The sequence below is a fragment of the Trachemys scripta genome, chromosome 11 (assembly GCF_013100865.1).
Source record: "Trachemys scripta elegans isolate TJP31775 chromosome 11, CAS_Tse_1.0, whole genome shotgun sequence".
Lineage (NCBI taxonomy): Eukaryota > Metazoa > Chordata > Testudines > Emydidae > Trachemys > Trachemys scripta.
The window spans coordinates 75,188,220-75,212,877 of record NC_048308.1 but is presented as its reverse complement, the minus strand read 5'-3'; the positions used below and the strand labels follow the sequence as shown (position 1 = coordinate 75,212,877).

The following is a 24,658-nucleotide window of genomic DNA, read 5'->3' as shown; positions in this document are numbered from 1 at the left end:
AATTGGGGGCAGGAATTGGGGAACAGGGCTGAAGGAGGGGGTGACCAGGGATCTGGGAGAGGGCAGGAATTGGGGAACAGGGATGTGGGAGGGGGCAGGAGGAGGAAGGGGGATGTGGGAGGGGGAAGGAATTGGGGAACAGGGATGTAGGGGCGGGAGGGGGCTGGGGGATGTGGGGCACTGGAGGGAGGCTGGGGGAACACACAGGTATCGGGGCAGGGGGAGAATTCTGGGGCTCAGGGGAGCAGAGCTGGACTAAAGGGAAACTCTGAGTGTCCGATAAAGGGGGGATGTGGGGGAGGGGCTGTGGGGGGGCTGGAGGGAGACTATGGAGCAAGCAGAGACTGGCTGGGGAGGGCAGAGGGCAGGAGGAGGAAGGGGAGAGATACAATGGCAGCTCCCCCAGCCCATGGGGTAGGAGGGGCTGCACCGGCCAGCAGCCAGTGGGAATCTTTTTCCTTAGATGAGGTCAAACAAGCATGGGGCTCAGAATTTACAAGGCAAATATTCCCCCCACCAACACACACCCCGCTTCCAATTTAGTCTTCGATGTATTTGACATTCTCAGTATTTGGGTGTCTGGCTCCTGAATGTTAAATGTTTGGGGTTGACAGGACTGAACCGGGTCCTGCTCTGATTTCTGTGCAGGATTCTGTGTGAAACCAGAGTCACTGGTAGGAGGAGCAGGCAGGGAGTCCAGCTGGTATTTGGTTTGGTTTGATTCGGGTTCAGTTACATTCAGTGTGGTCCCTTTCATTTCTGGTTCAAGCCACCCAAAGAAACAAAAATAGAAGTTCAGTGACAGGTTTAAATGCTATTTCAATCTCAGTGGAGGTAAATCCCCAAAAGAGCTGGAACTTCAAATGCAAACAGTTTTGGCTTTTGATCATTTATTTATTTTGCAACTTTAACTTTACAAGAGTTTTCCCAGTGTTTTTCTGTTGTCAAATGTACATGATTATTTTTTCCTAAACAAACTGTTTGAACAACCTCAGAAAACGTATTTAAACAGTTGCTCTGTCATGTTGGATCTCTGCAGTGGAAGGACACATTGGAGGCCTGGACATTTTCTTTCAGCGCTCACTTGTGTTGCCGGAACTGCCAGTACAAGTTGTGCTAGTTGATACAGCTTGGGCATGATGACATTTTTCTGCCGCTCCCAGTAGTTTGGCAGGTTTTCTTATTGAGATGTAGCTCATCTGCAAATGAATCAAAAATTGGCCCAATCCTTTTCTGGGCTTTCCTTTGTCCAGATATCGCTTTCTTTTTGGAGATTTCACAAGCGTTCCGAATTTCCATTTCATCTTTCAATTTCAGACCTGTCTGACATTGGATCTGTGTAATGAAATTTTGCCTTGACTTTGTCCTCTGCTGGCAGTGGGGGTTGACATCTAGGATTGAGATAAAGGTGTGACATTCTATACCTGGGGGAACACCCTCGGACTCTCGTATTTCCTCATCTGTATAGAACTGTGACATTGCATATAAAGCATGCCACGTGGGGTATCAGGGGAAAGGTTATGATTGGCTGAAAGACACTGTTCCAGCTGAATATGTATATCTTCAGTGCATGTGAAGTTATGAGATTGTGTTCTATGGTTGTCACTAAAATATGCCGTGGGTTTGGGAGGCGCCCAGAGATAATGGCAAGGGAGGTACCAACACCTGGACGGGTGCTGTTAAATAGAACTCACCAGCCACCGTCCAGCAAGGGAGTCACAATGCAATGACTCACCTGCATGAGGCCACACCAGGGAGAATTGCTCAACCTTGCTTAGAAACTCAGCAGTACTCACCAAACATGTCTGGACTTGTATTCTCCAAGCACAGGGACTAAGGGTAGAAACACCAAACACAGGGGCCCATGCTGGGCCTTTCCCCTTCACCCACCGACGCTGCAAGCAACAAGGACACTCTGAAGACTCCAAGTGAGGGGACTGGCCCAGATTTCAAGGGTGAAATCTGTTTATTAAGGACTGCAATATCCAGTGGGGTGAGAGAAACGGCTTAATCTAGTTGTTGCCTAGTTTAATAGGGGTGAAAGTAACTTAAATTTCTTACAGGTACAGGGTTGGGGAATGTGTGTGGGGGGGTGCAGGCAGGCTCAGGGCAAGGGATTGGGGCATGTGTGGGAGCTCAGGATTGGGGGGTGTGGGGAGGTGCAGGAGTCTGGGCAGGGGGTTGGAGGACGCCATGGGGTGGGGGCTCAGGCAGGCTCAGGGCAGGGGGTGGCGGTGTGTGTGGGGAGCGTGGGTATGGAAGTGCGGCCACCAGACCCCCCAGGGTGGCATGGACTGCGCTGCCTGAGCCCTGTGGCTGGAGCCTGGGGGTGCTGTAGACGCACTGCACCCCCCCCCCCCCCCCCGCCACTGGCCATCCAGTGATGGGGCTGGGAGCCACGGGGGGTGGTGGTCCGGGACCCTATACGGGAGGGTAGAAGGGGAAGGGGGGCAGAATGGGAGGGGTGGGCCGCCCATGCCCAGCACCAGCACGGAAACCTTACCGGTCGTCTGGCAGCATCCAGAGCCCTGTCTCCAGCCAGCCACTCTCTTACCGCGGTGCTGCACCGGGCGCCCCGGCCTACTTTCACCTTTGCTAATAGGGTTGAGAGTTTAGACCGCGTCCTTTGGTAACTAACTCTGGCTTTTTACCTATCACATAATATCACTTCAACTCTATCTTTTAGAGTCCATACAGTTGTTTTACTGTTTCTAGTCACCAGGGAGTTTGTATGAAGTGTGTGGCAAATTGCTCAGGTTTTGCAAAGGCTGCTGTACATCCACTTTCCATCGAGGAAGTGGTGAACCAGTTAACAGATCTGCATTGCTCATCTCGAGCAGTGCAAGACGGTCTATTCCTGAGGTGCAGGCTGGGAGCTGGGGGGATCTGGCTGGTGCCTTTCCCTGTGTGATTCACCAGCGGCTCTGGGAGCATTCATGCCATCTCGGTGGGTGTGGGGCTCCACATGCGGTTGTGCTGAGTGATAACAGCTCCTGGAGGGGTTTGCTGCTGGTCACTAGCAGGGCATTGTGGGAGACAGCCCAGGCTGGAGAGAGATCAGGGGCACAGCGTCCCACAGTCCCAGGCGCACCCTGGGGGTCCCATCATAATATGTATGAGAAACATATTTTTCTGGGGTAGGGCTGGGGGATTGGAGGTGGGTATCAGACAGTGTCCTGGGGGGCTGGGAGTGGGCCCTGCAGATGGCTTCAGTGGGGAAGGGAGTTTGGAGCATGAACCCTGCCTCAAGTGGGGCAACTGGAGGGAGGAGCTGCCCCAGGGGTGGGGATGGTGGGAGGAGGCACGTCAAGGGGAGAGGTTTGGGGAGCCCTTGGGCTTGAAGAGTTATTGTGAACTTCAGGGCCCAGGGAGCATCCAACCCCTTCTCTCCCCAGGGGGGCATCTCTACCTCTGGGCCCCCTTCTGTCTCCCCTAGTGTGCAGACAGCTCCCAAGCCTGCACTTGTGGGCTGGCCCCCTTCTCTTCTCACTATAGGTAGGGTTTTGGTTTTTTTAAAATAATGAGCGTAAAAAATACTGAATCTTTATTTTAACTGGTAACAGCCCCTTTACCCCCCCTCCCCCTTTTTTTGTTCAGTTCAGTTCTGGTTCAGTCGGTAAAACAAATGCATGGGTGAGATTCGGTTCTGGTTCATGTACGAAATCCCGGGTTGAACTGGGTCTCCGGTTCCATTATGGGTCTGGAGGGGCAAATGAGATCAGCATCAGCCTGACTGTCCCTGGGGGCTGCGGGGGCAGCGCAGGGAGGCTCGGTCGTTAGCTGCCCCCAGCAGAGGCTCTGGTCATTGCTCAGGCCGAGGAGTCGGTGTCCGTCTCTCTCTGAGCTCAGGATACTGGAGCCCTGGAGCTCGCAGGGCTTCCTGGGGCAGATGCTGCTGCCTCTGCTGGGATCTGGGGGCCTGGGCTGAGGAGCTGCTGCTCCCCCAGCGGGGCCTGGGCTGGGACAGACCATCACTAATGCCCCCCTGTGCCCAGCTGGGGGGACTTCCTCCCTGGGGCAGCCCTGGGCTCTGCTGGTATCAACTCTTGAGCCAGAGCCTGCAGGTGATAAGACACCTGGGGGCAGGAGGGCCCCTCTTCACACTGTGTCTGTTCCCGGGTGTCTGAGAGTCCCAGAGCTGCTGCCCCCGACACCCCCGGCTCACCCCCCCTCGCCTCCCCCCCCTTAGCAGTGGCTGTAGCTATTGGCGAGGAAACGCCCACGGGAATGCAGGACAGTGACCGGCTCTTCGTGCAGGAGGGAGAGGGGAGAGACTGAAAGAGGCAGCTAGAGCAATCAGTGGGGAGGGAGGTTCCGGGCACCCAGCCCTGCCCAGCCCCATTCCCTGCAGCCCCCCGGGGCAGTGACTTTCCTGGGAGAGGGGAGGCGCAGGGAGAGGAAAAGCCAGTTCCTGCCTCTGCCTGGTCCCTGCGCTGCTGAGGGAATGGGCTGTTCTGGGGACAGTGTCGGGGGATCCCCCAAAGCGGCTCCTTTGATTCTGCTCTTTTCTGGCGTTTGGCTCAGAGACTCTGTTCCTGGGAGAGTGTAATAGCGTCTGGTGGGTTTAGTCCCGGGGGAGAGGTCGGGTCTGTGCTGTAATAGCGTCACTGAGGCTTCTCCCAGCATGGCAGAGTCTAGAGTGTCTGTCTACAGGGACAGAGCCTGGGGGAATCGGGGTGTGAAATGGACTAACACTCATTCAGAAACCTCACGAACTTCCTTTCTCGCCCTGACAGGCTGCAGAATAACGACCCCGTTTTGCTCCAGATCGTCCCATCTTCCTAGGGGCCGGGGCAGGGAAATGGCTGCGGTGGATCCAGCTCAGGTAGGGGATTTTGGGGGAGCTGCTGGGGAGGGTTGTCGTAGAGGGGGAGGGGCAGGAAACACTCACGGTGAGGTGTGGGGGGGCAGGGACTGATAAACCTGCTGGGACATGCTCAGCCTAGGGCCTGGTTTATGAACAGACCCATTGGGAGCGTGTGAACATTCCCCCATTTCTGAAACTGGAAACAACCCCCTGGACGGAGCTGGGAAAACAGACCAGAGCACTGGAGCCTGAAGCCCCTAGGCAGAGACTGCAGTGAAATATAAAGGGGAGGTGCTGGGATTCCTGTCCCTGTTCCCTGCCCAGAGCTCTGCTCCCCACCTCAGCCTGTGCCTAGTAGGTGGGTGGGAAATGAGAAGACCCCACACTCCTCTGTCTGCTGGGAGGGACAAGGAGCTCTCTCCTTCTCTCTGTTCCCTGCAGCCTCCTGGCCACTGGTAGGTATCAGCCCTTCAAACCCCACAGCTGGGTTTTCTCCATGGCTACAAGCTCAAATCTGTCTTAGGGCTTGTCTACACTGGCACTTCACAGCGCTGCAACTTTCTCGCTCAGAGGTGTGACCCCCTCCCCCCCCCCCCCCCAGGATTGCAAGTTTCAGGGCTCTAAAATACCAGTGTAGTCACAGCCCCTAGCTACGCCCCTCTCAGCGCTGGTGCCACAACTACACAGCGCTTTAAGGTTGATAGTGTAGACAAAGCCTAAGGGCTCATCTACACTTACATTTTATAGCGCTCTCGTTTGCTGGCTCAGGGGTGTGAAAAATCACCCCCCGGAGTGCAGCAAGTCTGAGCGCTTTAAAGGGCTAGTGTGGACAGGCTCCGTGCACTGGGAGCTATTCCCCTCGTGGAGGCAGATTACCAGGCGCGCTGGGAGAGCTCTCCCCTAGCGCTCCTGCATGACCACACTTCCACTGCAAAGCGCTGTCGGGGAGCACTCCCACCGCAGCGCTTTAACGTTTCTAGTGTAGACGGAGCCTTACATACAGAATCGGAGCAAAGACCATGCAAAGCAGCCATTTCTTCATGCAGCTCAGGCCTTAGATCTTGGCCTTCTGGAGCTGGTAATCAGCAGACAAGGACTCTCCTCGGGGCAGTTTCAAAAGCTGGGTGTTTGCATAACCGGACCTGGGTCATTTGCATTAACCTGTCCCTGGGGACTCCCCAGGAAATCCACTTTACACTCCCTGTCCCAAAAGCCCATGTTTGTTTGGCATGGTTTCAACATAGTCTTTTGAACTTCCAGGTCTTATACCTGTCACATTTCCCTGCTAGGCAGGTTACATACAATCCTCGCCAACAACACGGACACTGAATACAGGAAAGTTTTTCAAGGATATTGCAGGAAATCGCCACATCAGTCACAGTGGGAACCCAGGTTCAATTTCCCTCTCTGCCCCCTAAGAAGGAATTTGACCAGACAGAGAGCGCCCTCACCACTGGGTTATGGGATATTCTGATGTGAGTCTAATCCGTCTGTCACGCTGACGCTGTTCTACTTGGTATAAGTATTTGAATATAAGGAATGTGCCGAGAAGAGAGCACGAATGACTTGATAGTCCAGTGGTTAGGGAGAGTGCAAATTGTTCACGGAGTTTGGGGAGACAAGGCCCTGCACCCCCGGCTTCCTGCAATTCACCGTGACTCTCAGCCAGCCAGTAACACAGAAGGTTTATTTAGATGACAGGAACACAGTCCAAGACAGGTCTTGCAGGTACAGACAACAGGATCCCCTCAGTCAGGACCATCTTGGAGGGTCTGGGGGGGGGGCAGAGCTCTGTTGGGAGGCCAGAGCCCCATCTGGACTCCCCTCCATTTTCCCAGCCAGCTCCAAACTGGAAACTCTCCAGCCCCTCCTCTCCCTTTGTCTCTTTCCCCGGGCCAGGAGGTCTCCTGATCCCTTTGTTCTCCAACACCTTCAGTTGGCACCTTTGCAGGGGAGGGGCCCAGGCCATCAGTTGCCAGGAGACAGGGTGTCGGCCATTCTCTGTGCAGACAGCATCACACTGGCCCCCTAGGGTCCTGCAACAATCACACACCCTAGACACTCGAGAAATGCATAGGGGAAACTGAGGCACCCACACAGCACTCAGAGAAAACATTAAGAACATTCCCACTTCGTCACATCTCTCCCCCCTTCGAGACTGAACTGAGCAGGGTCACTTTAACCAGTGACCTGGGGAAGTTCGAACCCACCAACGTTCCCATGGATGCCCCAGCACCTCTCCTGTTCCTTGGTGGGAGTTACACCAGGCCCTTCCAGTTTCACGCCCTCCCTGAGATCGAGTGTGCTTGATGGCACTCGCAGGCTGCATTTGGGAAGGTTTATGCGGCCTGTGCCCTTTTGCCACCCCAATACCCCTGGGGCTCAAACTGAGAACAGGTCTCCCAGAACTCCAGTCTGGAGGGCTGCGATTCGGGCTCTCTCGGTTAAGAGCCCCCATCTTGACCTTGGCCACCCTCTGAACAGGTGTCTCCGTCCCCAGCAGCTCGGCATCAGCCCCGTCAGAGGAGAGTGGTCAGTATACACAGTAAAGCGCCACTCAAATAGATACAGCTGCAGCTTTGTGCTCAGGTACCCGATGGGGTGTCTCTGCCCCTTAGCATCGGCTTGCATCAGCACCACAGAATCGGATCGACCCATCCTTTTTGGGTACCAGCCCCATGGGCTGTTGAATGGCTGGCTCACCTCTAAAGCCAGCATGTCTTTGACCTCTCTCTCCAGGTCCTGGGCTGTTTTCCCAGTCACTCTGAACGGGGGACACCTGATAGGAGGATTGGCTCCCATCTAGGGAAGAGATCCACCAGGGGGTCTTCCCCCTTCTCCCAACTGTCCCTTACCAGGTCCAGGGGTCCCCTCACTCTCCTCCCATACAGCAGCTCGAAAGGGAAGAACCGTGTGGATTCCTGGGGCACTTCCCTGTACCACAGGTGGGACAAGTACTTGTCCCAGCCCCTGCGGATGCTGATTCATAAAAGTCCTCTGCATAAAATCTCTCCACCAGCCCGTTGGACTGAGGGTGATATGCAGAGGCCCAGGTGGGCCAGACTCCACATTTCTCCCACAAGCCCTAGAGCAGGGCTGACATGACATTGGACCCCTGGTCTGTAAGGACCCCCCTAGGAACTCCCACTCTGCTGAAGATGGTCGGCAGCACGTCTGCCATGGTGTCTGCCTCGGTGGAGGACAGATCCCCCTGGGTAGCGGGTGGTAAAATCCATCACCACCAGGATGTATTTCTTCCCCAACCGGGTCGCCTTGCTGAGGGGCCCCCCTACGTCCATAGCCAGCTTATGGAAAGGCTCCTCTATGTTGGGCAGGGATCTCAAGGGGGCTTCACCCTTATCCCGGGCCCTCCCCACCCTCTGGCCGGGGTCGCAGGACCTGCAGTTCTGCTGGACGGCGTCACAGACTCTGGGCCAGTAAAAGTTCTGCAGCAGCTGCTGCTTGGGGCGCTGGATCCCCTGGTGTCCCGAGAGAGGGACATCGAGGGCCAGGTACAATAGCCTGCGGTGATACTTCTGGGGCACCACCAGCTGCCTCCCGATTCCCCACAGTTCTGCTTCCCCTTGGGGAGCCCATTCCCGGTACAGGAATCCCTTCTCCCACAGGACTCTGTCCCTGGGGCCTTCCCCAAGGGGGTTTGCAGCGCTGTGGCCAGCAAGTTCCCTCAGCTTCTCCAAGGAGGGATCCTTCTGCAGCTCGGTCTGGAATTCAGCTGCTGGGGAAGGGAGTGGGACCTGCTCCCTCTCGCTGGCTGGGCCTGGGGTCACAGCCCCCCGAGCCCTGTCCCTGGTAGCTCCCTCCCTGCCATGGGATCACTTCCCAGCAGCACGTCTGGACCAGGCAAACCTGGTTAGCAGCCGACCTGCCCTGCCTGGGTGTCCCCCCACTCAGCTGGGGTCTCAGCTCCCACCTTGCCCAGCACTGTCCTTGTTGTCCCAGTGGGGGCAGGCAGCGAGCTCTCTGCTCTGGTCACAGCATCAGAGCCAGCGTGAGCCCCCTCCCCAGTGTGCAGGGGGGCGGGGAGCATCTCTCCCTCCCACTCTGCCCCAGGGGTCTGGTTACAGGTAGGCAGGTATCCTGAGCCCAGCAGCTCCTCCCTCCTGCCAGCCAGGTCATTTGCATTTTCACTGACCATTTCCATCTTAGCCAATTTGTTCCCTGGATTCAAATTCAAATCCTCTGCCATTACAGGAGCAGGGCCTGGATCCTGTAGCAAAGAGACACAGTCACCCCCCAACAGGACCTCACAGCCAATATCCTGGAGAACCCCAACGACCAGCCAGCCCGACCCCTCCTGGGTCTGCACAGGGATCCGGGCCATAGGCAGGGCGAGGGCCTTCATCCCGGGGACCTTCACCCGGGTCACACAGCCCCTCAGCATCTGCGGCTGCACCCCCTGGGGCCTGACAACAGTTCTCTCTGTCCCAGGGTCTCGCCACCCCAGGCATGTCCCCGCATTTACCACCACCTTCTGCTCCCACTGGGGGTCCGAGGGGTCTGATCCCAGGAGACTCCACGGAGCCATATAGGCCGGGGCCAGGAGTGTCTATGGCCAGGAGTGTCTGACTGTGTCTATGGCCTTGGGACGCAGCAAGGGAGCTAGATACCGGGGCTTTTCTGCAGGGTCTGGGCTCAGCTCCAATCCCATCCGTCTCCGATCCCCTGATGGGGCACCTGATCGTGAAGACCCCCGTATGGTCTGGGACAGGACTCTTGGGGTGCCTGGCTACCGCTGCTCCCAGATGCTCTTGTAGCCCCATTTGGGTCAGGAATCTGCTCCTTAGAGCAGTCCTTGTCCTCCAGCTGCACGATGGAGGGGAGCCATGGGAATGTGGGGCCGCTGGAGGGAGGCTGGGGGAAACGCACAGGAATCGGGGCAGGGGGAGAATTCTGGGGCTAAGGGGAGCAGAGCTGGACTAGAGGGAAACTCTGAGTGTCTGATAAAGGGAAGGAAAGGGGGATATGGGGGAGGGGCTGTGGGGGGGCTGGAGGGAGAATATGGAGCAAGCGGAGACTGGCTGGGGAGGGCAGAGCCAGAGGGCAGGGGACGGTGAGAGATACAATGGCAACTCCCCCAGCCCATGGGGTAGGGAACAATCTCATTATTTTGGGGATCTGACTCCTGAATGTTAAATGTTTGATGTTCACAGGACTGAACAGGGCCCTGCTCTGATTTCTGTGCAGGATTCTGTGTGAAACCAGAGTCACTGCTAGCAACAGTAGGCAGGGAGCCCGACTGGTATTTATTTTGGTTTGGTTCTGGTTTGGGTTCAGTTCCATTCCGGTTTCATTTCTGGTTCTTGCCACCCAAAGAAACAAAAGTAAAAGTTCAGTTACTGGTTCAATTCCTGTTTCAATCTCAGTGGAGGTAAATTCAAAAAAGAGAGCTGCAACTTCAGATGGAAACGGTTTTGGGTTTTGACTGGTTGTTTATTTTTTAAGTTTACATGAATTGTCCAGTTGTTTTTGTGTTGTCAAATAAACACAATTATTTTTTCCTAAACAAACTGTTTGAACAACCTCAGATAACGTATTTAAACAGTTGCTTTGTTATGTTGGACCTCTGCAGTGGAAGGACACATTGGAGGCCTGGACGTTTTCTTTCAGCGCTCACTTGTGTTGCTGGAACTGCAAGTACAAGTTGTGCTAGTTGATACAGCTTGGGCATGATGACATTTTTCTGCCGCTCCCAGTAGTTTGGCAGGTTTTCTTATTGAGATGTGGCTCATCTGCAAATGAATCAGAAATTGGCCCAATCCTTTTCTGGGCTTTCCTTTGTCCAGATATCGCTTTCTTTTTGGAGATTTCACAAGCGTTCCGAATTTCCATTTCATCTTTCAATTTCAGACCCGTCTGACATTGATTCTGTGACATCATTATTTCTGACTTCTGACTCGAGCATTTCCATCTTCATCCATGTTTTGGGGAAATTAAATTTTGCCTTGAGTTTGTCCTCTTCAGATAGTGGGAATGGTTCTCTAGGATCAGGATATTTATATATGAGAGAAAGATGTCAGTTCCGACAGATTTCTTTCTCATTTTTTTCATTGACGCTAGTAAGAATTCAGGAAACGGAGAAGAGATTTTTGATATTTCCAGTTGGCATTTTAACCATGCACCAGAAAGTTACCCACGGTCAGTGGTTCATATTGAAGAAATTCTTTGTTGTCACTTTGTCAGACTTCAGTGCAATTGTGACATGTTTGTGATGGGTGGGGTCACGGAAACCCCTTTTGGGACTGCCACCTGATGTGCTGAGACTACCTCTAAGCCCTGGCAGCTTGGGACTTCAGACCCTTGTCTTGTTGAGCCAGACTCTCTAGCCTGCTGCAAACACAGACCCAGGTCTGAACCACGTCCCCCACAAGCTGCAGGCTTAACTGAAAACAGCTTAAGAAGAGCTCCTGTTTCTAGCACCCAGACACCCAGTTCCCAATGGGATCCAAACCCCAAATAAATCCGTTTCAGGCATCTCTTTGGGGTGGAGAGGCTATCTTTTGAGCCAGCTGAAGACAAAATGGAGGGGTTTCCAGGTCCTTTTATATTCTCTTGTGCAACATCACAGCCACAAGATGACTGATTCAGCTTTTTGCAGGCGGACGCCATTGTTTACATGTTAGTTTGAATGTTCCCAGGAAAGCTCGGATGTGGATTGGCGTCTCCCAAAGTCCATTGTTAGCTAAATACTCCCAATTACTTGGATAACCCCTTCACACTATCTTGACCAAATCTGCCTTAGGTGCTTCCTACAGCAAACACTTTAAATACAAGCCCAGAGCCAAGGCTCATAACTTCAGCTGTAAAAATGAGACGTGCATATGAATAGGATGAATAGATTCAGTGGATCATAACCTCTGCAAAGACATGTTACGTGGCATATCTAGCATAAAGCATATTCCAGTTATCTCACATTTACCCTCATGAGCATAGTTCTATAAAGCATTATGGGTGCAACATCACAAGGTTCAGCCGCCCTCCACTCCGATCCTGTCAGGTGAAGCTCACGGCTTGAGGTGGTCACGGCTTGGCAGAACTCCTGAGCTCCAGGCGTCGCTCAGCTAGGCTCAGAGCCCGGCTCAGGACTCCGCTGCAGCAGGGTTGGGTCAGCGGCAGGAACACACGCTGCTGCGGGCAGACTGGCCTGCCTCCCGGGCAGGACCTGGCTCTGAATCTGAGCCTGCCATAGCCAGGATGGGTGAAAAGAGAGAACAGCTCTGGGAGAGGGGGAGGGTTGAAGGTGGGTATCAGACAGTGCCCCGAGCGGGGGCTGGGAGTGGGCCCTGCAGGCAGCTTCAGTGGGAGTTTGGAGCATGAACCCTGCCTCAAGTGGGGCAACTGGAGGGAGGAGCTGCCCCAGGGGTGGGGATGGTGGGAGGAGGCACGTCAAGGGGAGAGGTTTGGGGAGCTGTTACCTTTGCCCTTGGACTTGAAGAGTTATTGTGAACTTCAGGGCCCAGGGAGCATCCAACCACTTCTCTCCCCAGGGGCATCTCAGAGACGGGTCATCTACCTCTGGGCCCCCTTCTGCCTCCCCTAGTGTGCAGACAGCTCCCAAGGTTTCCCTCTCCCTCCCTGCTCTTGTGGGCTGGCCCCCTTCTCTTCTCACTGTCCTGGGGCAGGCCGTTCTGGGGCCATCACCAGCCCGCTGGCTAGTCTGTTGTCTTCTTTTACAATGAAAATAAGATCATCATATTCCTCCAGTTATATCATATATACATTCATAAGCATATTCCCATAAAGCATTATGGGGTGCAACATCACACCCTCCTCCTGAACTTACTGCCAGAGACTTGGACACTGTTCACGGCGGAGGCAGAGGCAGTACATGTAAAATTCCTGTTTGTCTTTGGTCACACTCCCTTTCAGTACCTTTAAACCATATGAAGTCATTCATAAGTGTTCTAAGCGAGTTTTGGGGTTCCTGGTCCCTGGGTGCCTGAAAACAGGTTGGGGTGTAGTACTGCTAATAAAATGCAGACAGCAATATCTGTTAAAGTGTAGTTGTCTTGGCATTTAGCCACCAATGCCATGAGGCGACGTGCCTCAGTTTCCCCTTCCACACAGCAGCATGGGCCTGTTATGTTTTTGCTGCTGTGCCAAGCTTCCAGTCTGTTTACAGGTATAATCTGAAAAGTAACATGCTTGTGGGGCTGTCTTGTCACCATCCCTAGCATGTACAACTGTTTCTTCCACAGATCAGCTATGTCCCACATCTTTAAAGTGTTTACCACTAATATTAACTCCTTTGTCTTGACCCATAGATGAAGTAGCAAAAGACACCAGAATAACAGCAAATCTACGGCAGACAGGCTTTGTTCACACAATTTAGCTTGTTTAGTGTCTATTACATTTTTCAATTCCTGTGTGTACCATGATAGGTGTCCTGATGCAGGTTCTTCTGCCTCTTTGGAGAAGACTTCTAATTCAGGCCTGTGTTTGAGGCTTTGGCCAGGAAAGGGTGCACTGCCCCCATGCCTGCCCTCGGCCCCTCCCTCTGGAATTTCTCTGGGCTGGACCCCACTCCCTTGTGAACCCATGCAGAGATTTTTTTCCCTCCTGCCTTGAAGAGACAGTTTTAGCTTTTACAAGCGTAGCAAGAACAACATCTTTCAATGGGGTGCTTTGGATTGGTAAGATCCCTTTGGATACCCCACTGTCTGTTCCCAAAAGGTTAGCTGGGGGGGGGGGGGGGGGCGCTCCCCTCCAGGAGATCTGACCCCCAGTTTTTCCTTAAACCCTGATCCACAGGAGAGGGGTCTGCCATTTTAAATGCAGATTTGTCACCATCCTCCTGGGAAAGATCCTCCCTACAAAAGGTGGGTGGACTTTCTGCCCCCCCCCCTCACCTTCCATCTGGAATTCCTTCTCTGGACTTCCCTCTGGGTCAGAGACTCCTGTGTCCCCAAAAGGGAAGGTGACCCTGGTCCGGCTCACAGCTACCAGCTATGACAGACTCTTCACTGGCCAGCAAAATCCCCCCCACCCCTTTCACTCAGGTTGGGCTTGCTTCCAACTACAGAGTCCTTGGGGTCTGTTCCACCGCAGTGGTCACCAGGACCCCAACTCCCACCTTTGGGATACACGCCTCTGTGCCTCCCAGGGCAGGCCCTGTCCCCTGCTGACCTGCAACTTCCTGGCCGTCAGCAGCTGGGGTGGCCTCCCTGTTACAAGGTGGATTATTCCCTTCGCCAGCAGATGATTACGGGACAGGAGCTGGCCTCGTCCAGCCCCTCCCTCTGGGACTTGCCTCCCGAGGGCTACAGGGACTGGCTACAACCAGCCCTGCCCCCAAAGCTGCATTTTTCACTGCTACAGAGGAATTTAAGAGACTCCCTCCCATTTCCCCAGCGGTCCATGTGACTTCATCCCCCCCCAGGGCTTTTAGCACAAGATTCCTTCTCACTGCTAACCAACCCTGGGACAGATTCTGCCACACTAAATAAATCATTCCCCAGTAGAAACGGTGCAAAATTGGGTGCCACTGTTGCAACAGTCAGCTCAGCCTGCAAATGACCACTTTCCATGTGTACCATAGCTAAAGGTGCAACGACTTTGTAACCTCCCACCCAGGGCCGGCTCCAGGGTTTTGGCCGCCCCAAGCAGACCAAAAAAAAAGCCGCGATCGCGATCTGCGGCGGCAATTCGGCGGGAGGTCCTTCACTTGCCGCCAAATACCTGGACGTGGCGCCTCTCTCCGGAGCGGCCGCCCCAAGCACCTGCTTGAGAAGCTGGAGTTGGCCCTGCTCCCACCCGTTCTAATTCTGCCATTTTCCCTGGCAACAAATCCTTCTCCTGGATCAGGTCTCTCCTGACCACAGAAATCTCGGCACCCGTATCTCTCAACCCAACGAGTAATTTACCATTGATTTTAACAGCATGCACCTGCTCACAGCTTGGTTGGGTAGAAGCCACCTTTACAAATCCTGTGTGGAAAGACGCAGCAGCTGGGCTCTGAGAAGCAGCAGCTTCATGTGTTGCCTGCTGCCTGTTCCCTCTTAGCCAAGGGCAATTATTCCTCAGGTGCTCAGTGGACTTACAATGATAGCACCTCTTGGTTCCTCTGCTTGTACCGGAGATTTGGGACGAGTAACGGGAATGGGGAGGTGAACGCCCAGCCTCCTTTTTCCCAGGGGTGAAACGGTGATTCTGCTTTCCCCCAACCCTGTACCCCTCTGCCAGTGGTTTATGTTTAATTGCAGCTTGAGCTTGCTCATAAGAGTCTGCAAACTCAGCTAATTCATCCACTGCATTCACCTTTTTGTCCCAGAAATACTGTTTTACCTCATCACTGCACATATTCAGGAATTGTTCCTGAGTAACCAAATCACACATTCCTTCAAAGCTTGTAATGCCTTTCCCCCTCACCCACTTATCTTCCAAATCTCTCATTTCATTTACATAAGCCACATTACTCAATCCAGATCCCCTCTTGGGACTCCTGAATTTAACCCTGTAGATTTCAGGTGTAATCTGAAACTTTTTCAAAATCAGTTCCTTAAATTTACCATAGTTTGAAGCATCATCAATAGGCATCTTATTGAATATGTCTAGAGCTCTGCCAGTCAATTTTGCCATCAAGGTGGTCATCTTTTGATCTTCAGGGATAGCATGGAGGGTGCACAGTCTCTCAAAGGTGATGAAATATTCGGCAATATCACTGGATTCATCATACTGTGGACACAATCGCTCCCATTTGTGGATTTTTGGGCAAGTGGAGCCAGCAGCTGGAGGGTTTGTCTCTTCAACTCCATAATAGCCAGTTCATGCTTCTGGGCCTCCCTCGGGGCCTGTATTTCTCTGTCTCTGAACTCCAGGGCTCTTTTATGGGCAGCCTCCTCCCTGGCTGTTTCTGCCTTCATTTCCATTTGTTTTAATTCCATCCGTCATTTTCTTTCTCAGCCATTTGCAATCTGTGCAGTTCTAGCTTTTTCTGAGCCTCGCTCTCACTCATGTTGCTGATTTTCCTGCCTCTAGTCCCTTCCCCAAAATAAGCAAACAGAAGATAACAAACCAGTAACCACTTTGTCTGTTCTCCAGCCACCACACCCCAAACTCACTTAAAATCACTACCAGTGTCTCAGAGCAATCAGCTGTGCACAGATCCTGCTCGACTACACCACTGTGATGGGTTGGATCACAGAAACCCCCTTGGGGCTGCCAACTGATGTGCCAAGACTACTACTAACCCGTTTTCCCTGCCAGCTCAGGATCCCAGCACCCCACCGGTTGTGCCAGACACGCTTGCCGGCTACAAACACAGACCGAGGTCTGAACCACGTCCCACAAACTGCAGGCTTAATTGAAAGCAGTGTAAGAAGTGGTCCCATCTCTAACACTCAGATACCCAACTCCCAATGGGGTCCAACCCCCAAATAAATCCGTTTTACCCTGTATAAAGCTTATACAAGGTAAACTCACATTGTTCGCCCTCTATAACACTGATAGAGAGATGCACAGCTGTTTGCCCCCCCCCTTCCCCCCTACCCCCCCCCCCCCCAGGTATTAATACATTTTCTGGGTTAAATAATAAGTAAAAAGTGATTTTATTAAATACAAAAAGTAGGATTTAAGTGGTTCCAAGTAATAACAGACAGAACAAAGTGAATTACCAAGCAAAATAAAATAAAACATGCAAGTCTAAATCTAATACAGTAAGAAGCTGAATACAGATGAAATCTCACCCTCAGAGATGTTCCAAATAAGCCTCTTTTACAGATTAGCCTCCTTCTAGTCTGGGTCCAGCAATTACTCTCACCCCCTGTAGTTACTGTCCTTTGTTCCAGTTCCCTTCAGGTATCCTTTGGGGGTGGAGAGGCTAGTTCTTTAGCCAGCTGAAGACCAAATGGAGGGGTCTCCCAGGGGTTTAAGTAGACTTTCTCTTGTGGGTGGACACCCCTCCCCCTGTGTAGAATCCAGCTACAAAATGGAGTTTTGGAGTCACATGGGCAAGTCACATGTCCATGCATGACTGAGTTCCTTACAGCCAAGCCACATCCCTGGGAAAGCCCAGATGTGTGTTGGTGTCTCCAAATTCATTGTTGGCTTAAGTGTTTCTTGATGGGGCACTTACTGAGAATCGTCTTCTCTCAGGAAGCTGACCAACTGCTTCACTACAGCCTACTTAGAATCAAACAAGTACACAGCCAATATTCATAACTTCGAATACAACAATGACACATGCATACAAATAGGATGAACATATTCAGTAGATTGTAACCTTCACAGAGATGTGTTACATGACATATGTAGCATAAAACATATTCCAGTTATGTCATAGATACATTCATAAGCATATTCCCATAAAGCATTATGGGGGGTGCACCATCACAAGGTGACTCTGAATAAATGGCCCCTCCTCACCCAGTCTTTGCTGCTCCCTTGATTCTGCTCTTTTCTAGCAGTTGGCTGGAGCCTGAACCCCCCAGGCAGAGACTTCGGTGAAATACAAAGGGGAGGTGCTGGGATTCCTGTCCCTGTTCCCTGCCCAGAGCTCTGCCTCCCACATCAGCCTGTGCCTAGTAGGTGGGTGGGAAATGAGAAGACCCTGCCCTCCTCCGTCTGCTGGGAGGACAAGGAGCTCTCCCCTTCTCTCTGTTCCCTGCAGCCTCCTGGCCATTCTGGCAGGCTGGGGTGGGATTCTGCTCCTCTGGCCCTCCCACAGCCATCCTATTGTTGTGCTTCTTCCCCCATGAATAGTGGGGCTGTGGCTGGGGCAGCAGGCACTGAGTGGGGGGCACCTGTTGTTTCAGATGCTGGTGACCTTCGAGGAGGTGGCTGTGTATTTCACCAAGGCAGAGTGGGTTCTACTGGACCCCGCTCAGAGAGCCCTCTACAGGGACGTCCTGCAGGAGAACTATGAGACCATGACCTCGTTGGGTAAGGATTCCTGTCCCCTCAGCTATTTGAAGCAATGGGGTCTGCATTTCTGCATCTGTCAGGTTCTTCGGTCAGTTAGATTACAGGGGAATGGGTCGCGTAGCCCACAGGAGGGAGCCGTTCACCTCCAAACCCCCTCCAATGCGATAGGGGAGTCACGGACCTAATGGACTTGCTAATTCAGCCCCATCCCTCCAGCTTTCCCGGGGGCAGAAACAGTGTCTTATTCTCTGCATTAATTCTCACTCGCACACAGCATCTCTGTGCACCTCTCTTCCTGGGACTGGCTCCATGTGTGGGGAGGGCTCGGGGGGTTCAGACACAGGCAGGGGTTTAACACCAGAGCTGTGTGTGCCTCGGCAAATCCCCCAGAGCCCACAGACCCTGAACACTCCTAGTAACGCTGTGAGAACTTTCCGTTCCCTCCAGACATCGGCCTCTCCCACGGGGGCTCAGTGACCATGTTCCCATCTGTTCACATCCTGCAACCCCCCAAGAAATCATGGGGTCATTTGAAACTTCAGACGTGCCCTTTGTGACAAATATGCACCAATCCTCAGTGCACTCTGCTCATGCCTAATTTTCACCCCCTGAGCAGGACTCCCCATTCCCAAACCTGACCTGATCGCCCGTCTGGAAGCAGGAGAAGAGCTGTGGGTCCCGGATCTCCAGGCCTTCGAGAAAAGCAACATCCCAAGAGGCACCTGTACAGGTGAGGAGTCAGTGACACTGACACAGAAACTATCCGGCAAATGGAGGGAAAAGCTGAAAACCCCCAAAATGTGGTGTGAGCCCCCCTCAGTTCTGCCTCGTCTCACCCAGATCAGGTGCTGGTCAGAAGGTGTCATATCATCATGGCAGATATCGCTCATGGCTTCCCACCCACCCTGTTCCCTGTCAGGAGTTTTCTCCCTGATGTCACTTCCCTGGGAGTGTTTGGATGGGACGTGGAGGCAGAATCCAATTGCTCAGTCTCCCAACAGTCATTGTGTTGTGTTTTCCCTCTTTGCTACTCCCCTTTGTGTCCTTTCTGCCAGCCCAGGCACTGACTTCTGGCTGGACTCTCTCTCTCCCCCAGCAGGTGATGAGACAATGAGTGAGAACGAGGAAGGGAATCCACAGCAGGAAGGTCCTGAGCAAGTGGAACTGCAGGAAGACTTTCTGAGAAGAGCAGATGGGAATTTTTCCCCGTTCTTGGAACAGAGAAAAGCCTGGAGTAATCGGCACAGGTCAGAGAGGAAGTTGGGAAACCACCCAAGAAAGCAAGTGCACGAATCCTTTGAATGTGGGGGAGGAGGCAAGGATCCCAAGAAAACCACAACCCCACAAACAAATCCCAAGGAAAAGAAACCTTATAAATGCTTGGACTGTGGAAAAATCTTCAACTGGATCTCAAATCTTACTACCCATCGGAGACTGCACACGGGAGAGAAACCATATAAATGCCTTGAGTGTGGGAAAAGCTTCAGTCAGTGCTCAGGCCTTATTAGCCATGGGAGAACCCACACAGGAGAGGGACCATATAAATGCCTTGAATGTGGGAAAAGTTTCAGTACATCATCAGTCCTTATTATACACCAGAGAACCCACACAGGAGAGAAACCATTTAAATGCCTGCACTGTGGGAAAAGTTTCAGTCAGCGCTCACATCTTACTAGCCATGGGAGAATCCACACAGGAGAGGGCCCACATAAATGCTTGTACTGTGGGAAAAGTTTCAGTGGCCCATCAGCGCTTACTGCACATCAGAGAACCCACACCGGGGAGAAACCTTATAAATGCTTGTACTGTGGGAAAAGTTTCAGTCAACACTCAAGCCTTATTAGCCATGGCAAAATCCACACGGGAGAGGGACCATATAAATGCCTTGAGTGTGGGAAAAGTTGCAATGCACCATCAGCCCTTATTGTACATCAGAGAACTCACACGGGAGAGAAACCCTATAAATGCTTGGACTGTGGGAAAAGTTTCAATCAGCGCTCACATCTTACTAGCCATGGGAGGATCCACACAGGAGAGGGACCACATAAATGCCTTGAGTGTGGGAAAAGTTGCAATGCCCCATCAGCCCTTATTGTACATCAGAGAACCCACACAGGAGAGAAACCCTATAAATGCCTTGAGTGTGGGACAAGTTTCAGTGTACCATCAGCCCTTATTACACATCAGAGGACCCACACAGGAGAAAAACCCTATAAATGCTTGGACTGTGATAAAAGCTTCAGTCAAAGCTCAAATCTTACTGCCCATCGGAGGCTGCACATGGGAGAGAAACCCTGTACATGCTTGGACTGTGGGAAAAGTTTCAGAGAACCATCAGCCCTTATTGTACATCAGAGAACCCACATAGGAGAGAAACCTTATAAATGCCTCCACTGTGAGGAAGGTTTCAGTCAGCGCTCAAACCTTATTAGACATCAGACAATCCACACAAGGGAAAAACCCTATAAATGCTTAGATGATTGGGAAAGTTTCAGTCCCTGCTCATAACTTCATAAAAATTGAAGAATTCACACGGGACAGAATCTATAAATGCCTCAACTGTGAAAAAAGTTTCATTTGAAGATCAAACCTTGCGTCACATCAGACGATCCGCACGAGAGAGAACCCTTGGATGCTTGGATTGTGGGAAAAGGTTCAATAACTGCAAGAGGAGATTCAGTCTGAGCTCACACATTGTTCCTCATCGCGTAATTCACAGAAGAAAGAGCTTGAGTGTGGGGGAAGCTTTATCTGCTGCTCACATGGTATCAAACCTCAGTAAATCCACACAGAGAAGAGCCCTTTTATGGGTCCTTAGCATGGAAAACGCTTCTGTTGGAGGTAACACCACACTGGACATCAGAGCGTCCTCCACACTGGAGGGAAATTCCCTCAGTGCCCTGACTAGAGCTGGCCATAGCAAAACCTCCATTTCCTAGTTCCCACCCGCATCGGTGGCATTTGGCTTCCAGGTATCTGTTAGGGCTTTTCCCCTCACCCTCTCCCCTGGTTCTTGTCTCACAGACAGAGAACAGACCAGAAGTCTGGAGTGCTGACAAGTCAATGTTTATTGGGATTAGTTTCCAAGCAAGCATATTTCGCACCCTTCACACCAGTCAGGCTTCTCTCTATGCGCCGATAGAGTCTGCTCCCTGGTGTTTTGTTCCTGGCTCTGACGCCGCTGTGTCCCAATTCCCCAGTCCCCTTCCCCCTCCTCCTTCTCAGCAGGCCCAGATAGACCTGCGGTGCACGCCCTAGTCACACCCCTCACAACTTATGGTCATGTTCTGTTCTGGAGGGTCGTGAGTTGGGGTCTTCGTGCCACCACTTTTGTACCCAAGGGAGGGGTGAGGAGTGAGGTTGTGCTCCGGCAGGGGCAGGCATTTCTTTGGTCTTTTAGTGTTTTACCTCCCCACATCCCGCCTTCCCCTCCTGACTAGTTGCTTGACCTTGCTTTGAGAGAAAGAGTTGAGGCGGTTGTCAAGTGGGCGCTCACATATTACACTCCAGCTATGCCCAGGAACACTAGTTCCAGCTCTTAGCTCTTTTCAGCCCATCTGCTTGTGGGCAGATGTAGCACACGGGGTCATTGTCCTTTGTTCACCCATATTAGTATAAGATGCAAGAGTATCAAAAAGTCAAACCCCAAATTCTGTCTCAGGCTGACAACCAGGCTTCTGTGCTAACAGTGTCCAGCTGTCTGTCTCTGGGGGCAGGTTCCCGCAGCCGCTGTCCCGGAGCTGATCAGGGACCCTCTGGCTTTGCCTGATCTAAGCTAACCCCAGCAGAGGAGGAGAAGCCCCGATCAGCCCTCTGACGGGTTGCCCTGCTGATCTGGGTATGCCTCCTGATGTACTGGGGTTCCACTGAGCCTGCCCGTTCCACCAGCCAGGGCCCCCCAACCCCGGCCTGCCAAGCCAGGCTCTCCAGCCTGCTCTGTCACACCCACAGGAAGGGCCACGTCCTGCTGCAGAAAGACCCGGACGCGGAGATTAGGTCTGCACGATGAGACCCAGCTCAGGAAGTGCCCTGCACTCGTGTGCACACCACTGTAGGAGTGCAAACCCCAGGAGTGCACTGTCCTCCCAGCACGGCACTCACCACAGTGTTCTGTGCTCTCCACGCGTAGGAATCACACTCGGATTTCTTTGATCCTGACTCAGACGCCTGAGGGCTACAGATGAGTGTCCCCGACCTGGAGGGGGAATTCAAATGACCCCCAAAGCTCTGGCTCATCCTTCAGAGCTAAGTATCAGGGGGTAGCCGTGTTAGTCTGTATCTACAAAAACAACAAAGAGTCTGGTGGCACCTTAAAGACTAACAGATTTATTTGGGCATAAGCTTTCGTGAGTAAAAACCTCACTTCTTCGGATGCATCCGAAGAAGTGAGGNACAGGAGAGGGCCCACATAAATGCTTGTACTGTGGGAAAAGTTTCAGTGGACCATCAGCCCTTACTGCACATCAGAGGATCCACACTGGAGAGAAACCCTATAAGTGCTTGGACTGTGGGAAAAGCTTCAGTCAGAGCTCAAGCCTTATTAGCCATAGGAGAATCCATACGGGAGAGAAACCCTATAAATGCCTTGTGTGTGGGAAAAGTTTCAGTGTATCATCAGCCCTTATTGTACACCAGAGAACCCACACGGGAGAGAAACCCTATAAATGTTCGGACTGTGGGAAAAGCTTCAGTCTGCACTCAAGACTTATAAACCATAGGAGAATCCACACAGGAGAGAGACCATATACATGCCTGGATTGTGGGAAAAGTTTCAGTCAGCGCTCACATCTTAATAGCCATGGGAGAATCCACACAGGAGAGGGCCCACATAAATGCTTGTNATAAATTTGTTAGTCTCTAAGGTGCCACAAGTACTCCTGTTCTTCTTTTTACAGGAGGGAGAGAGAGTGTGGAACCAGAGCTGGGAACCTGCAGACTTGTCTCTTGGGTGCCAGACAGCTGAGGCTGAGAACGGTGAACTTGCTGCACCAGTGCCAGAGAGAGATAGGAATTGCCCTGTGAGTGCTGGGTGAAGCCATCCCTGAAGTCGGAAGGGCTACAAACGATGCCCCAAGAGGAATGAGGAGGGGAGGGGGCAGCGTCTCCCCATTGCTCAGAGGATGAGCCTGGGCAGAGACGAGAAGGAAGCTGGGGAAGCCAACAGGCCTGGGCCAGCCTTGAAGCCAGGCTGACCTCACCATAGAGGCCAGAGGGAGATGAGGAGCCTGAGAGCCCAGCTGGTCACCCCTCCCCCTCTAACCCCGTGTCCTGCGTGGGGATGACAGAGACTCTCTGCCCCACTCTCCCCACACTGCGTCCCTGTAATCTCCGCTCCTTGGATTCCTGCCCTCGGCCCCAGCATCTCTCCTGGGTGCTCTGCACTTTTCTACCAGTTTGTACATGTTGCTGGTGCACGGGGGCTTTGGGGGCAGCAGTGTGCTGGGCTGGGGATGGAAAGGCCCATGCTGAGCTGGGCTGGGGGTGGGGACAGGAGTCTGGCTTTCTCCTTTGGAATAATAAAGTAGAATTGAGTTTCTCACACTGTGTCCTTGTTTTCCATTAAATACCCCCCGGCTTCAGAGTGGAGGTGAAGCAGCGCTCACATGGTACGGAAATGCAGTGAGGTTAATAGTCGGCCTGTTCCTCACACCACAACTTTCCCCTAATTCATTCTTGTCTGGCTACAAAATAATTGTCTCAGTTGATACCATGATTATTGTTATACAGCAGCAGCCAGAAGCTCCCCAGAAGCCCAAGGCCGTACTGTGCTAGGTGCTGTACATACACCTCATGAGAGACAGCCCCTAAGGGAAAGAGCGTCCAGCCTAAATATGCAGAACAGCCAGTGTTGTGATGATTTTGCAAGTGTCAGTAGCAACCCTGAAATCTAACCGGCTACAAGTGACGCCCCAAGGGGAATGATGAGTGGAGGGGACAGCATCTCCCGCTGGCTGAGAGAACGAGGCTCTGCCGTTGAAGCAGCTGTTCAACTTCTGTTCCGTGTGACAAACTCAGATTGTTCTTCCCCAGAATTACAGCCCTTACCCCAGAGCGCAGACACATTATCTGAGAACAGTCAATTCTTACTGGCTTTAGCAATAATCACTGCCAATGGGGCTGTTCAGACCCTGCCATGGAGTGATACCATTCAAAGCCCCGTGCTGTTCTGATGAAGGTATTTTAGGGCTTGTGGGCCCAGATTATATTAAACTGAATTTTAAATCCCATTAGATTTTCTGTAAGTTTTTCAAAAGTATCATTTAAAAAAATGCCTTGGGGTTGGGTTTTTGATGGTATCAGGCACCTGAGGATGCAGAGAGGGGCCTCATGCAGTTGTCAAAGCAGGTTAGGCACCAGGGGCTCGATGCACAAAAAGATTTAGATGCCCAGCTGCTACTTTCATTCAAGGTACCTGAATCCGACTCTTAGACGCCAACTATCCTAACTCTCTCTCTCTCTCTCTCTCTCAACTGTTGCCGAACTCTGCTCAGGAGCGGAGAGGGTGGGGTTTGGGGGAAGGGGCGGAGCATGGGCAGGGCTTGGGGGAAGAGGTGGAATAGGGGCGGGGAAGGAGGAGAATGGGGGAAGGGGTGGGGCAGGGTAAGTTGTCCTGGGCCCTGCACCCCACTAGGGGCGGCCCTGGGTAAGGTTGTTCTTATTTGCTGACTTGTCCTAACGTGCTGAAACTCGACAGTGGTGTGGGATGGACACATAGATAGGGTTACCATATTTAGTGCCTCCGAAAGGAGGACACTCCACGGGGCCCCGGCCCCAGCCCCGCCCATGCCCCCGCCCCAACTCTGCCCCCTCCCCAAAGTCTCCGCCCCCTCCTGTGCTTCCCGCGAACATTTGATTCGCGGGAAGCCTGAAGCAGGTAAGGGGGGGTGTGGGGGGAGGAGGCGCGGCCCAGGCTGGCCCCCCTGGCGTTTCCAGCCTGGGTCGGCTCGGGCCCTGGGGTGCCGAGCCCGGCCC

General features: G+C 52.7%; 1 protein-coding gene across 1 annotated transcript in view; it reads left to right on the top strand.

The window, feature by feature from the left end:
- The window catches only part of LOC117884627 (zinc finger protein 436-like), a 22,397-nt gene extending 468 nt beyond the window's left edge, over nucleotides 1-21,929 (top strand). Inside the window, exons 2-5 of the mRNA XM_034785119.1 lie at nucleotides 4,737-4,825; nucleotides 17,578-17,704; nucleotides 18,303-18,416; nucleotides 18,783-21,929. Coding sequence (XP_034641010.1) covers nucleotides 4,802-4,825; nucleotides 17,578-17,704; nucleotides 18,303-18,416; nucleotides 18,783-20,194 — 1,677 coding nt within the window. The 5' untranslated portion in view covers nucleotides 4,737-4,801 and the 3' untranslated portion in view covers nucleotides 20,195-21,929. The remainder of the gene's footprint in view (nucleotides 1-4,736; nucleotides 4,826-17,577; nucleotides 17,705-18,302; nucleotides 18,417-18,782) is intronic.
- The last annotated feature ends 2,729 nt before the right edge of the window (nucleotides 21,930-24,658 follow it).